Source organism: Panthera onca, chromosome D4 (genome assembly GCF_046562875.1).
Source record: "Panthera onca isolate mPanOnc1 chromosome D4, mPanOnc1 haplotype 2, whole genome shotgun sequence".
Classification (NCBI taxonomy): domain Eukaryota; kingdom Metazoa; phylum Chordata; class Mammalia; order Carnivora; family Felidae; genus Panthera; species Panthera onca.
In genome coordinates, this window is record NC_138351.1 from 11,445,048 (window position 1) to 11,460,015 (window position 14,968).

Genomic DNA, 14,968 nt, shown 5'->3' on the forward strand with positions numbered 1-14,968 from the left:
GAACCAGATCCCTACCCAACAGGCTCCAAGGTCCACGTACCTTCCCTGGATCTTTCTTCGTTTCATTGTAGGGACATTATATGGGTCTTGGAGTCAGTCAGACTCAGATTCCAATTTTGCCTCTCAGTCAGTACTGACTGTGGAATAAGGCGGGGGGCAATCCCTCACCCACGGAACTGCAGGAGCCTCTCCTGTGAACGGGAATCACAGCCAGGTTGTTGTGCAGATCAGGTGCATGGGCACCACACAAAGCAGGTGCCCTGTAGCTGTGAATTCTCTTTCCTCCTGTTTCAGTTACCAACGGCTCTGTAACAAACCATCCCGAGTGAGGGGTCCTTGGGACTATGCCATCCTCCATGAGAGCTTTAGGGAGTTTTACTTGAATAACAATACGCGTCTGCTCACAGTTGTGCGATCTGGGTTGGGCTCAGCAGAATGGTCCTTCTGCTGGTGTTACCTGGAGTCCCTTGGGCACTCACACCTCCCCTCAGGAGGCTCAACTGGGGCTGGAAATCCAAGATGGCTTCCCTCCTGGGTCAGGCACCTTGTACGGGATGGCTGGAACAGGAGGACCTAGCCAGGGATCTCTGTCTTTCCCTGAGGCCCCTCCACGAGGGTGGCCAGCGGGGCCAGCTTCACAGGTGCGCAATATGTGCACAGGACCCCGCACCCAGAGGGGCCCCTGCTTGGTTTAATGCTCCGTTGCCACCATCTTGAAATTCTTCACAGCTTAAAAAAAATGCTTATTTACTTATTTTTGAGAGAGAGAGCACAAGTCGGGGAGGGGTGGAGAAAGAGAGGGAGAGAGAGAATCCCAAGCAGGCTCTGTGCTGTCAGTCCAGAGCTGAACAGGGGGCTTGATCCCACAAACCGCAGGATCATGCCCTGAGCTGAAATCAAGAGTTGGACGCCTAACTGACTGAGCCACCCAGGTGATCCCAAGCGAGCTTTAGTATCTCCTGGCAACAACAGTCTAACTTATTGAAGAAATGCTATGTCATGTATTAACATGACTTTGACCAGCTCTTTGTAAAATGGTTAACTTGGTATTGTTTAGTTGAAGGAGGATGTAATTTCTCTGGTGTGTAGTTTCCATGACAAGAATCACCATGTGAACTGTGAACAGGGCTGTGTCTTGACTACCCAGGACGACTAGTGTCTACTTGGACGAGAGTTTCCCCGTCTTCAGTCTCTTCACTGTTAAAAAGAGGGATAGCTCCCAGCCTCTTGGACCTTCCAAACAAGTGGAGGGGACAGTCCTGAACCCAGATAAAACTAGAGCCAGAGAGGTCAGCGAGGGGTGGGTGGGAAAGGGAAGAAGGTTCCAAGAAGCAAGTGCGGAGTGGGGGGAAGAGCCTGTGGCAAGGTTCCAGTTGGAGGTCAGGTGGAGCGGAGGGTGGGGACACGTTCAAACTTGGACTAGAGGCGTGTGCACACGTGTGTGTCCACAGGAGTCTCTTGGGGCAGGGACTGGGTCTTACTGTCCGACCCACTTGCCTCTCAACGCTGTGGATTTGCCAAGAGAATCAGAGTGAGGCAGGTGCATGTGGAGATTCTGTTCAGGAGACTTCACTGGACAACGCCCACCCCCGCCCCCCAACTTTCATTGACCCTTTCCTCCCTGCCCCCCTTCGTCGACCCTTTCCTTCTGAATGCGTGTTGAGCCGCACCTTCTGGCTGCCTCTACCCGGAGGGCGCCCAGGAAGGTTTGAGGACCAAGTCCATTGCTCCTGGTATTTACCTTACTTGACTCCCACCTGGACTCCTTTGCCTGCAGCTTCACAGCTCCTGAGAAAGGAGACCGTGGAGCCTCCCCGAGTCCCCCCCTGTTCATGCTGCACAGCACCTCCCTGTCTCAGCGCCAGCTCCTGGCTGTGAGACAGGCTGGAACAGTTTTCCGCCCTCGCAGCCAAAGAACGCCTCCTGCGCCTGCGCACCAACACCTCGGGAGGGGGCGGGGGCGCTGGCTCGACTTCTCTAAGCCCCATTTACACGGCCGGCCTCAATTCTCGGTGGTTTAGGGCCATCGCGTTTCTTAAGTTGCTGGGCCCCACGCAGGCCTTTTAAGAGACTTTTGGCTTACGCTGCGTCTAGAGACTTTGGAAGCCCGGCTGCAGAGTTGGCGTGGATGGAGTGGGGCGGGCGGGGCCGCAGAGGAACCCCGGGCTTCTGAACCAGCAACGTCAGCTTGGTTATTGCGGTACCAGCATGGGTGCTCTGTCCCCTCTTTGTCCCTGAGTGCTGTGGGGGTGGGGGATGGGGGTGGAAACTTGCCCCTCGGTGGCTCTGATTCAAGCGGGAGTGGGTGTGCTTTGATACCCCCAGGGAGCGCCTACGGGCTGGGGGCGGTGGGGGGCACAGGTGGGCTGACGGCATCAGTGTATTTACCTTCCAGAGGAATGCGCTCCAAACGTGCCCTTGAAGAGGGAGGGAAGCCAGGTCGGATCCGGTTTCCAGGCGCCACTGTGTACCCTCTCGTTCCACTGATACGCTTTCTTTCTTCTGCCCTGAAGGCCCTTGCTGTTGGCCTTTGCCAAACGACATAAACTGGCACTTCAAGTTGAATAGACCAGGCGTTTATTTTCTGGTAGGTCAGGGCCCTGTCCTGCCTGCACCTTTGGCCTGCTTTTCACGACTGCTGCCCGCGGTGGTTGCAGCCCTTGGGGGAGTGGGGGGCTGGCTCACCCTTCTGGAGCCGTCCTGGTGAATAGTGCCTCCTTATACTGGGGGCAGCCCTTCTGAGTATCCAGAATGGGTCCCATGCGTTAATCATCTCACTGAGTTTCCTCAGCAGGTCTGAAGAAGACAGAGCAACTCTTATCCCTGTTCTACAGTTAGGAAAATCCGGAAGCTCAGAGAGGTGTAGTGACTTGGCCAGAGTTGCAGGTTTAGAAAGTGGAGGAGTAAAAAGCCAGGACTTCTGATCCTTGGCCCAGAGACTTTTGGCAGTTCCGTGGTCTTATTATTATTATTATTAATTTTACTTTTTGAGAGAGAGCGAGTGAGCACAATGCGGGGAGGGGCAGAGAGAGAGAGAGCAAAGGATCCCAAGTGGGCTCCGTGTGGTCAGCAGTGAGCCTGATGTGGGGCTCAAACTGATGAACCGTGAGATCATGACCTAAGAAGTTGGACTTTCAACCAACTGAGCCACCCAGGTGCCCCGTTATTATTATTAATCATCTCACTAATAACACCGAGCATCCTGGTGGTAACAGGATTTGTTATCAGCACAGTGTTCATCCACATCACGTTCTCTCACTGCATAAAAGCACCGATGAGGCACAAGGAGCTGATTTCTCAGCTGTATCCTTTGGAGCTACCCCACCTGCAAAATCACCGCCTCGTCCTTGCGGCTGGTCATTGCTATCTTCCAGCGGTGAGGAAACCAGCAAAGGTGAAAGCTGCCAGGCTAATGCCACAAAGATCGCTGTCAGACCAGGAACTGGGTTGGACTCAGCAGCGTCATTCCAGAGACAGCAGTGCACCCCCCCGGCCCCCCATGGGCTGCAGCCCCAGGCCGTGGGGTCAGGAACACAGACAGCTCTCCACGTAGTTTCCAAGCTAGGCTGCTACGCTGTGCTGCCCCCAGGAGTTCTCTGCCTGGGGTTCTGACTCCTGATCAGGTGCGCCATTTTTGGCAAGATGGGCCAGAGGCTGAATGACTGGTAGGGTGAAATGGCCCACTCCCATTTATCCCGGACCCCACTTTTTTTCAGGATATGATAAGCCCTCGGTCCTCCTTCTTCCGCTGCCTGACCCCTTCATCTCCCCTCCTGGGGATGGTCCTGCCAGGTCAGTGGTTATGAACAGGATATGAAAGAAACCATCATCCTGATCTCCACACAAATTCCCTCTTCTGGATGCTTTAAAACATTTTTATTTCATTTATTTTTTTATTTTAGAAAGGGGCGTGGGTGGAGAGGGGCAGAGGCAGAGCGAGAGAATCTTAAGCAGTCTCCATGCTCAGCATGGAGCCTGATGCGAGGCTTGATCCCAAGACCCTGGGATCATGACCTGAGCTGAAACCAAGAGTCGGACGCTCAACCGACTGAGCCACGCAGGTGCCCCTTCTGAATGCTTTAAGGTAAAATGTTTGGTAGTGAGCCCCCATGGTTGGCTTTACTTCCTTTCTCCTTTCTGCCCAGTTCCCTGAGGAGCTACTAGTCTTTATCTAGCCATGTGGTTTGAGTTGAAACGACCCCGTTTCTAGCGTGAGGGGAGAACCTTGGTTAGCATATGCCACTCTGATTAGAATGAACCTGAAAGATTCCCTTGAAAATTCTGGAACAGACCAGATCTTGAGGTTCAGGACCACCTGAGGGCTGCCGTCCCGAGGGATGAGCTGGAGTTTCCAGGGGCCACTGCTGAAAGCCTGAGAATGGGGCCAACCAAGAGGAAGGAGAGATGAAAGATGGACCCAGGACATGCTCTGTGGGTCCCGAATCAAGCTGGGTCTGAACCAACAGGACCTCTGGGTTGGCCCGTTACATGAGCCAATAAACTCGCCTACCCCCTTTGAAAACACTGACTTGAGATTGGTTTTCTATCCCTTGCAAAAGATTGCCAACTGAGAACTACTTTTAGGCCAGGGTTTCCCAAGTCGTGTGCCATAGTGCACCCAGGAGCTGGGTTACAGAGATTACTTGAGGTTGGCTGCCTCGCCCCCTGGGAAGAACTCGGGGAAGCCTGAGCTTCGGGGCTGGAAGTCTCTAGCAGCAAGTAACTTGGTCCATATACCCCAGTGAGGCCACAAATGTGGAATTTTTACATACCCCATTGTGGTGATTTTAAAAGATGTTAAAAAATTCTTTAACACCCCTTCATTCACAATGTACAGCCGAATCACTCGCCCCCTGAATGGAGACTGAACCTGGTGTTGTTTTTAAAAAACAGACCACGGCAGACGTGAGGGAGTCTGACTCCGGAGGTCAGGTCCTAAAAGGCCTTGCCACTCGCGCCTTAGGCCCTTTGTATCGGTCCCCGCAGGGGGAGTCAGCAGCCGTGGCACGAGGGCACTCGTGCCGTCTGGGGAGAGGTCTGCAGGGAGGAGAAGGGAGGCATCCCATGCACGACCAGCACGAACTTTCCAAGGAATGAGCCACCTCGGAACAGAAATCTCCACCTTCAGCCAAGCCTTCAGATAACCGCGGCTCTGGCCAGTATCTTGACTTGGTGCAAATCCGCAGGAACTGGGTGAGAGACGGTTTATTTTTGTCTAAAGCTAATAAGTCGGCGGGCTATTTGTTACGTCTCGACGGATAACATGTTTTAAACCCAAGGGGCGAAAAAGATTGGGAAGCTCTGCTCTCAGTTCGTGACACGATACACGGGATACCGTGGACATACCCAGCATTCCTGAATGCGTTAGAACCTTTGGGGTGTTTTGTTTTCTTCGCAAAACGATACTTGATAGCCGCTTTACAACATTTGAGACAGCAAGCATTTAAAATACATTCAAAGCCAAACAAAGGCTCCCTGTCTTTGAAAAGATAACTTGCAAACACAATGATCAATGACGGCTCTACAATTTTTTTAAACAAACAAACAAACAAAAATTTTTTTTAAACAAATCTATTGTCACGGAAAGGACTCCTTACGGAATGGAATAAAGGGGCTGAAGACGGTGAGTGCTGTGACATCCCAATCAGGTCTGTGCAGCTTAGGTCTCCTTCTCCTGGAGATTTTTGTTTTTTGAGCAATGTCTACATCCCGTGCAGGGGTGGGGCTCAAACCCACAACCCCGAGATCAAGAGTGACATGCTCCACTGATGAGCCAGCCAGGTGACCCTTCCTGGAGATTCTTAAGAGGTAGGGACAAATTGTACCCTTGACCTTGCGGAAGGAGAGGAGGCATGAAGTTAAGCAGAAGATTCCTCCAGTAAGCTTACGCTGAGGGTTTTCCAAAGTAAAGTCAAGATGCTATGATGGTGTATCAGGTTTCTCTAATTCTCAGAGAAACAAAAGGCCTAATTTGCTTTACTCTTAGGGATGCTTTTTGGCCTTTTTTGTTTTTAGGAATGTTTAAAGTGCTTCTTTCTTTTCTTTTGAGAGAAAGAGCGTGTGTGAGTGTGAGTGGGGGAGGGGCAGAGAGAGAGAGAGAGAGGGAGAGAGAGAATCCCAAGCAGGCTCCCTGCTGCCAGCGCGAGCCTGATGCAGGGGTTTGATCTCACGAACGTGAGATCATGACCTGAGTCAAAATCAAGAGTCAGATGTTCAAGTGACTGAGCCACTCAGGCGCCCCTATGAAGAAATGATTCTTAAATGTACAATCAATTTCTTTTTTATTTTAGAAAAGAGAGAGAGTGAGCATGACTGGGGGAGAGGGGCAGAGGGAAAAAGACAGAGAGCATCTGAAGCAGGCTCCATGCTCAGGGCAGAGTCTGACGCCAGGCTTGATCCCACGACCCTGGGATCATGACCTGAGCGAAATCAAGAGTCGGATGCTCAACCAACTAAGCCACCCAGGCATCCCTAAAATGTTTTTTTTTTTCTTAACCCTATACTTAAGGGTTAAGAGGACCAGCGTCCAAGTTCTTTGTTTATGCTGTTATCTATGTAAGTGCAGCAATGCCTCCACTATATCTATACCTGTTACCTAAAGAACGGCTAAACTACCTGGAACTGAGTAAAGCATCCAGGTTAACTCAGAAAGACTATGAGAACCAAAACCAAGGTTGGCCAATCCATAGCCCCAACTCTGCAAGCTTCACTGGTAGGGAGGCCCATGGGGTCTCACTCAGAATTCTGGCATTCTCTCTCCAGATGCTAGCCCCACGACATTCAGGGCCCATACAGCAGAAGCATCAAGTTTTAACAGTTGGAAGCTTCTAGATTGCACTGTCCAATACAGTAGCCACTAGCCGCATGTGGCTATAGAGCACCTGAAATGTGGCTGGTCTTATATCGAATGGAAAATGTGTACACGTAAACTACATACATACAGATATTAAAGACTTAGTATGAAAAAAGAATGTAAAATGCCCCATTAATAGTTTGTATGTTGATTATATGTTGAAATGATCATTTTAAAATATATTGAGTTAACTAAAATGTATTGTTAAAATTAATTCCACCTGTCTCTTGTTATGATTAAAATTTTTTCATGTTCATCTATTTGGAGAGAGAGAGAGAGGCAGCATGAGTGGGGGATGGGGCACAGAGAGAGAGAGGGGGAGAGAGAATCCCAAGCATCTCCACACTGTCAGTGCAGAGCTCGGTGTGGGGCTCTATCTCACGAACGGAGAGATGATGACCCGAGCTGAAATCAAGAGCTGGATGCTCAACCGATAGAGCCACCGAGGCGCCCCTTTTTATGATTATTTTTAATGTGGCTGCTAGAAAATTTTAAATTATTTATGTGGCCTGTATTGCATTCCTAGTGGGCAGCGCTGTCTTAGAAGCCAGGCTACTCAGACTCATCCGTTTGTTGTCATTCAACAAATAGTTACTAAGTACCTTCTGTGAGTTCAGCACTGGGTTAGGGGACAGGAATGCAGCAGTTAACCCAGTCCCTGCACCTGTCACTAAGCAGCACCCACTGTGGTACCAGAGAGCCTGAGAAAACGCAGGGGACATTTAATCAGGAATATCTTAGGCAGTTAGGATTATTAGGGCTCTTGAGTTATGACACAACCCTAGATAACTTCACAGTGAACACTTGTTTGGGGGCAAAATATAATAGATGTTGACAGTGATGGCCAATCTTTGACTCACTCCTGAAAGGTTACAGTCTTCTTTTTTTAATGTTTATTTATTTATAATTTTTAAAAGTTGTATGTATTTTGAGAAAGAGAATCCCAAGTAGGTTCTGCATCATCAGCACAGAGCTGGACGCAGGGCTCAAACCCACGAACCGTGAGATCGTGACCTGAGCCAAAGTTGGATGCCCAACTGACTGAGCCACCCAGGCATTGCTAACGTTTGTTTCTTTTTGAGAGAGAGTGAGCGTGGGAAGGGCAGAGAAAGAGGGGGACAGAGGATCTGCAGCAGGCTCTGAGCTGTCAGCACGGAGCCTGATGTGGGGCTCGAACTCACGAATCGTGAGATCATGACCTGAGCCAGTCAGATGCTTAACCAACCGAGCCGCCAGGTGCCCCTAAAAGGTTATATTCTGTAGGGCCTGTTCTAGTCTGCTCCGTACCATGGCCACATGTGTGTGGATGCTCTTCCTCACTAAAGCTGGCGGGCTTTGGAGGACAGTGACAATGTATCTGACCTTGGTCTCATCCAGACCTCCCCCACAAAAGATGCTAAACAGCATATGGAATTAACGTATATCATATGTACGCATTTAAAAGCAATTAAGTGTATAATCTACTTTAGAAAGAGTTCTGCCCCAAATGCCTAAAACACAAAAAGTTTGCCACTTAAACTAGTAAAGTTTTAGTAATAATAATAATAATAAAAAAGACCTCTTTCAGAATATAAGTTCATACATACCTGATGGTATAAACTAAAAAGTTCTGGGTTATCCAAATTACATTCTCTCTTAGGAATACCAAATTAAACACGGCATAAGAAGTGAGACCCTGGCTAGCACTGTCTGAAAGGCCTGATGGCATAAAAATGTTTCGTCTTCTCTGCAATGCTTTCCAAGAGTTACGAGTTGTCAAAATTAAAACAAAACAAAACAACAACAACAACAGAAACATGAGCTGCAAAGGGAAGCATTTTGCTTGCAATTCTTATTAAGTTTTCAGTACCAGTCAAGGTCATCAGCTGCATGAAAAATAGACCATTTAATTCTCAAACAATAATTGCGTCCATCTGTCTCCTTCTTTGTCAAAAGAAGTCAACGTTGAATATACTCTGTAGCTGATATACATACATATGCTGACGGACAGCACAATTTTTTGAAATGAAAGCAGAGATATTATCCTTTTATAAAAATAAACTTGGTCCCAGACAGGAGCAGAGAAAGAGTGAGCGAGAAGGAGCTTAAGAAAAAAGGCGGAGTCTTGCAGGAGAACTGTTTCGATGCAAGTCAATGTCGCGGAGTACCGTGGATCTCCTAACTCACTGTGTCCAGTGCGCCTCTCAACATGCTTGTTAAATTAACACACAGTAACAATCCAGCAAAAATAACTGCACAATCAGTCCGCTGTGACCAAAAAGGTGACGAGTTCACAAATAATTAATCTACCCCCACGTTTCCAACCATGATGACTTTTAGATTTCGCGTGAGGACTCCCCTGGAACATTTATTGAACATGTTTATGTTCTGCCCACCTGCCGGCTCACCCTACTTTCCCACAAACAGGGAAGGACTGAAGTTCACTTTGAATAGGACGGTGGACAGATTTTCCATTTTCCCCTGGGCGATTTGGGGTTATCCTGTAAATCCAAATATGGCCAGAAGAAGTCATCTCTCCCGTAGACTGTGACCGACCATTCAACAGGAGATGCCATGTAGGCCTTGTTTTGTACAGTATTGGGAGAACCATGCTTTGATATATACACTGGCACTTCTGATTAACCACCCTCCACTATCCCGATCCCTCAGTATGGCCAAAATCTAATCAGACCCCATTTAGATGGAATCCCCACGGTCACTCGGATCCTGAAGCTTCCAGGGCTCTGTCAGGGAGCCTGCAGTCGGTCCTGCGCGGCAAATGTCCCGTGTTTTCAGTACCAGCGAGCACTTCGCCAGGGTCACGGGGGCCTCAGTCTCTAAGCGTGAAGACAGCTTTTCTTAACTGCCCTGTGACAACTGGGTTTCACATTTCCTGAAACTAGATCTGTGGAAGGAGTCTCTGAAATTAAAAAGGACAGAGAGAGAGAGAGAGAGAAAAAAAAAAAAAAAAAAAAACAGAGGTAAGAAAGATCCCTTAGCCTTTTAAAGAGAGGGAGGGGGTAATCACAGGAAGGGGTCCCAGGGAGGTCAAGGAGAAGGGCGGGGGGTAAGCACTCAGGATGCAGGATGGAATCGGGACAGATCCAGTTCTGGAGGCTTCTCTAGGCCAGGCACACTCCCAGTGCTCCGATGCCCCATGCACCAGAGCGTGCCCCAATGGCCGGGCCTGATCACTGTCCTTTATCCCCCAGGAAGAGGCCTCCTTGCCCCGAACTCACCTCTTGGAACTCTCAATTCTGAATATCGGCTTATAGAGTTCTGGAATTTTCCGCTCGATCATTGGCCTGAGGTTCTCTTTCAGCTTGTTGTAGTTCTTTTTGAGTTCCTGCTGATATTCCCTCTGGTCCGCCGTGATGAGACGTTTGTTTTTCTCCACGGCCTCACCGCATCTGAGATACACACACAACAGGGCAGAGAGGGGAATGAGGCTTTACTTCACAGGAGCATGAAGTGCTTAGCTACTATCTAACGTTCCTTCAGTACCTCCAAGAGTGTGTCCAAACTTGCTAGCCTATCAGGGGGCCTGTGGAGCCTTTCCAAATTCAGACTTCTGGACTCAGATTTAAGGAATCAGATCTCTGGAATGAGAATCACTACAGAGTGATGACCCAGGCGATCTCGATGCTGTGAGATGCTCGGTGCCAGGCACCATACGAGGAGGTTTCCATACATTATCTGGTTAATTTCCCCAACAAATCTGGAAAGTCTGTGGCTCTGTGTCGTCTTTGAGGCTCAGCCACGTCAGGTGACTCGCCTAAGATAACACTGTGAAGAAGGGGTGGGTCCAGGTTTCAAACCCAGGGTCGTTGCAGAATGGAACATGCTAAGTGTGGGGCGCTTGGGGGGCTCACTTGGTTAGGCATCTAACTTCAGCTCAGGTCATGATCTCATGGTTCATGGGTTCAAGCCCTGTGTCAGTCTCTGTGCTGACAGCTCAGAGCCTGGAGACTGCTTCAGATTCTGTGTCTCCCTCTCTCTCTGCCCCTCCCCCGCTCTCTCTCTCTCTCAAAAATAAATAAACAATAATAATAATAAAAAAAAAGCAACCAAGATTCCTGACATATGCAGGGCTCAGATGGAAATTAATGTCAAGTTGCTCCTAGAGAAACCCTTCTCAATCAGGGCTCACGGGCCACCCACCTGTACAAAGAGTGACCCTTGCCAAAGGGATGAGCTCACAATAAAACATCACAAAGCAGGGTGCTCAGTTGGCTAATTCGATTTCGGCTCAGGTCATGATCTCACGGTTCGTGGGTTTGAGCCACGTCGGGCTCTGTGCTGACAGCTCAGAGCTTGGAGCCTGCTTTGGATTCTGCGTCTCCCTCTCTCTCTGCCCCTCCCCCGCTCATGTTCTGTTTCTGTCTCTCTCAAAAATAAACATTAAAAAAATTTTTTTAAATGTCACAAAGCATATTATCAGGAAACCAACCCATCATGAGGGAGAACCAACAGAGGCAACAAGCAGAAGAAGTAACCCAATAAGAATTTGAGACGACAGAACAATAGAAAAGACCAAAGCGAATACAGAGATGTAATAAAAGGCGTAAAATTCATGAGTAAAAAAATTGGAGAGTACGAAAGAAGAGATTAGGGAAATTTCAAAAAAGAACCAGATGAAACTTCTAGATCTAAAAATATAGTTACTAGGGGTACCGGGGTGGCTCAGTCAGTGAAGTGTCTGACTTTGGCTCGGGTCATAATCTCATGGTTCATGAGTTTGAGCCCAGCGTCGGGCTCCGTGCTGACAGCTCGGAACCTGGAACCTGCTTTGGATTCTGTGTCTCCCTCTCTCTCTGCCCCTCCCCTACTTGTGCTGTCTCTTTCTCTCTCTGTCTCAGAAATAAATAAACATTAAAAAGAAGTTAAAAATATAGCTACTAAAGCAAAGTCGCAATGGACAGGTTAAAAAAGTATACCAGACACAAATGGAGAACACAGGAGCTATACGACAGATCTAAGGCAATCACCGAAGCAATTAAAAAAAAAAAAAAAGAATTAAAAATGTAAAACATTGGTTGAGGGGTGCCTGGGTGGCTCAGTCAGTTAAGCGTCCGGTTCCTGGTTTCAGCTCAGGAAACCAGTGATCTCAATGTTTGTGAAAACCTGCACTGAGAGTGAGGCGCCCGCCTGGAGTTCTCTCTCCCCCTCTCGCCGCCCCTCCCCCACTCACTCTCTCCCTCAAAATAAATAAACTTAAAAATATAAATAAATAAAGAGATGCCAGCTGACAGTTTTCCAGCATCGCAAACAGACACGAATCGTCTCCTCGACAAGAGAAGACCCACACCCAACTCCACTGTGGTAAAACCGTAGAGTATCAGACAGAAAAATCGTTAAAACGCGTTGTGTTGATCTAACTTGGAGACAGTCAAGCCTCGTGTTTCCGGGGTCCCTCACAGCTTACGCTTCACACCGAAGAAGAAAATCATGTTATGTCAACATGATAAAGCCCTGCCTTTTATTCTACATTGTTCTACCCAAGGACACTTACAAATCAACAGACCTTGGAGGACGACCTAATGGTTGAAACCTAGCTGACATTGCAAAATTAGTAATAATTCTTTATTTTGCTTCAGATAATGGCATTCTGGCGATCAGTGTGGTTTAAACTGTTTTCCCCATAGCGGTGTCAGGTCTGGGTTCAGTCATGGGGACCTTGTTACCCAAACCCTCGGTATGACCACTCAACACATGTACAGGATAACCATCAAAGGTAAAGAGGGTAGAATGTGGCTGAGTGACAGGGGAACGCTACCTGGCCCGAGCAAAAATAAACCCATGATCACCGCTTCCCCCTAGAATTAGCCTGTGGCAGAAGGATTTGGTAACTCAGACACAAGCCAAAAGAACTCCCTTAACTGGATCTTCCCCTAGCTTTTTAAAAAAAATTTTTTTAACCTTTATTTATTTTTGAGACAGAGAGAGAGACAACATGAACAGGGGAGGGTCAGAGAAAGAGGGAGACACAGAATCCGAAACAGGCTCCAGGCTCCGAGCTGTCAGCACAGAGCCCAAAGTGGGGCTCGAACCCACAGACCGTGAGATCATGACCTGAGCCGAAGTGGGATGCTTAACCAACTGAGCCACCCAGGCGCCCCGATTCCCCTAGCTTTTAATTTTTTTTTTTTTAACGTTTATTTATTTTTGAGACAGAGAGAGACAGAGCATGAACGGGGGAGGGGCAGAGAGAGAGGGAGACACAGAATTGGAAGCAGGCTCCAGGCTCTGAGCCATCAGCCCAGAGCCCGACGCGGGGCTCGAACTCATGGACCGTGAGATCGTGACCTGAGCTGAAGTCGGACGCCCAACCGACTGAGCCACCCAGGCGCCCCACGATTCCCCTAGCTTTTAAGGTTGCCATTAAGTGAGGCAAATTGTAGGATGCCTGAGGTGGCATGTCCAAGGTTTCCAGAAGCGGTGGGAACGGGAGGTGTGTGACCTTTGAATCCTGAGAAATCCACCTCATCCCTTATTATTATTTTATTGCTTCTCGAGTAACTGTTCCACGAGCTACCGCCATGTGAAACATAAAATCAGGTTCAGGATGACTTCAAGACCCCGGTGGGGTGACAGACGACAACAGGCCTGCAGAAGCTGGCTTTACCTGCAGGCAGAGCTGGAGCTGACACCCACTTGCTACGCATTAGCACGATGACTCAAACACCGACACCCTCAGTTTTCTCATCTGTAAAATGGGAATGATGATCTCATATGACCTCCTGGGGCCGTGGAGTCGGCTAAGGGAGAAGCTTTGATACTAAGGCAGACCCGTGCCTCTGGAATGTGGCAGGTCGTAGTTTTCAAAAATGGTCACAGCAATAACTGCCCGTCCTGTGGACAGTGTGGCAGAGGTGATGCTCTGGGACTGGGTAACAGAAGGCAACGTGCCTTCTGCCTGGCTAGGTCTCGTGGGGCATGCACTGTGGCAATCCTGAACCGCCTTCTGGGTGAGTATTTTTCAGCGCAGACAGTGAGGAAGCCTTCAGGTGATCCGGGCCCCAGCGGCTGCCTGGTTGCCACTGAGAGGCTGAGCGAAAGCCACCTAGCTGAGCCCACCAACCCCTAGAGCCACATGCATAATAAGGAGATGTTGTCCTTTTAAGCCTCTGTGTTTTTCAGTAGCGGTAAATAAACACGGCGTTACAGGTGAGTGATGAATCACTAACTCCTACTCCTGAAACCGCTATAACACTACCTGTTAACTGACTTGGATTTAAATAAAATAAAAAAATAAATAAACAGAGCATTCCAAAGACAAATCTATGAATAGGTGGGGTGAAAATGTTCTAGCTTTTGTAGTAGTAATACTAATTTCTATTCTAACAAATTTTAAATACTATTTATTTTTGTTAATGTTTATTTATCTTTGAGATGAAGAGAGACAGAGCACGAGCAGGGGACGAGCAGAGAGAGAGACACAGAATCTGAAGCAGGCTCCGGGCTCCGAGCTGTCAGCACAGAGCCCGATGCAGGGCTCGAACCCACGAACCGTGGGATCATGACTTGAGCTGGAGTCACATGCTTACCTGACTGAGTCGCCGAGGTGTTCCATACTCTAACAAATTTTATAATTTATACATTGTTTCATACACATTTTCTGTGTTTCCTCAGTTCTTCCACTTGGATTACATACACTGGATTTTATTAAACTTAAAATAATTTCCATTGTGTTAATTTAAATCCATAAATAAAGAGAGCCGTGCACTAAATACACCTCCCTGGGCACAGCCATTTCTCTTGGGAAATCTACACAGTAGCATAGAACTATAACGTAAATAGTTGTTTCACTGGCCTTGCCTGTAACATTTTCATTAGGTCCATGTACATCTGAAGTGTGCTGCTCTCACTCAGTGATGCTATTTCAGAAGCCCACCTCCTTTGTTGGTAACCTCACTGAACACAAGCATTTTCTTATAGCAGACGTGCCTGGGGCTTTCCAGCCGCCAGAGTCCCACAGAAACCACGCTGATGTGGACAAAGAGCGGGAAGTTTTAACTCCAGAACATGGTTCCTGGCTCTTGCTGACGGTCACTTCCTGGGGCCTCTCTGTAAGGACTTAGGCGTCTTGCCTACAGACAGGGTGGTCAGGTAGCCCTCCACCTCTGTATCTGTCGG

The 14,968-nt window shown here is 48.4% G+C and overlaps 1 protein-coding gene across 5 annotated transcripts in view; it reads right to left on the reverse strand.

Moving 5' to 3' along the window:
• Positions 1-8,261: 8,261 nt before the first annotated feature.
• The window catches only part of DOCK8 (dedicator of cytokinesis 8), a 228,608-nt gene continuing 221,901 nt past the window's right edge, over positions 8,262-14,968 (reverse strand). For all 5 annotated transcript variants that reach the window (XM_078436043.2, XM_078436042.2, XM_078436044.2 and 2 more), the window contains 2 exons: positions 10,072-10,242; positions 8,262-9,752 (listed from right to left, as the gene is read on the reverse strand). In XM_078436043.2, coding sequence (XP_078292169.2) covers positions 9,692-9,752; positions 10,072-10,242 — 232 coding nt within the window. In that variant the 3' untranslated portion in view covers positions 8,262-9,691. The remainder of the gene's footprint in view (positions 9,753-10,071; positions 10,243-14,968) is intronic.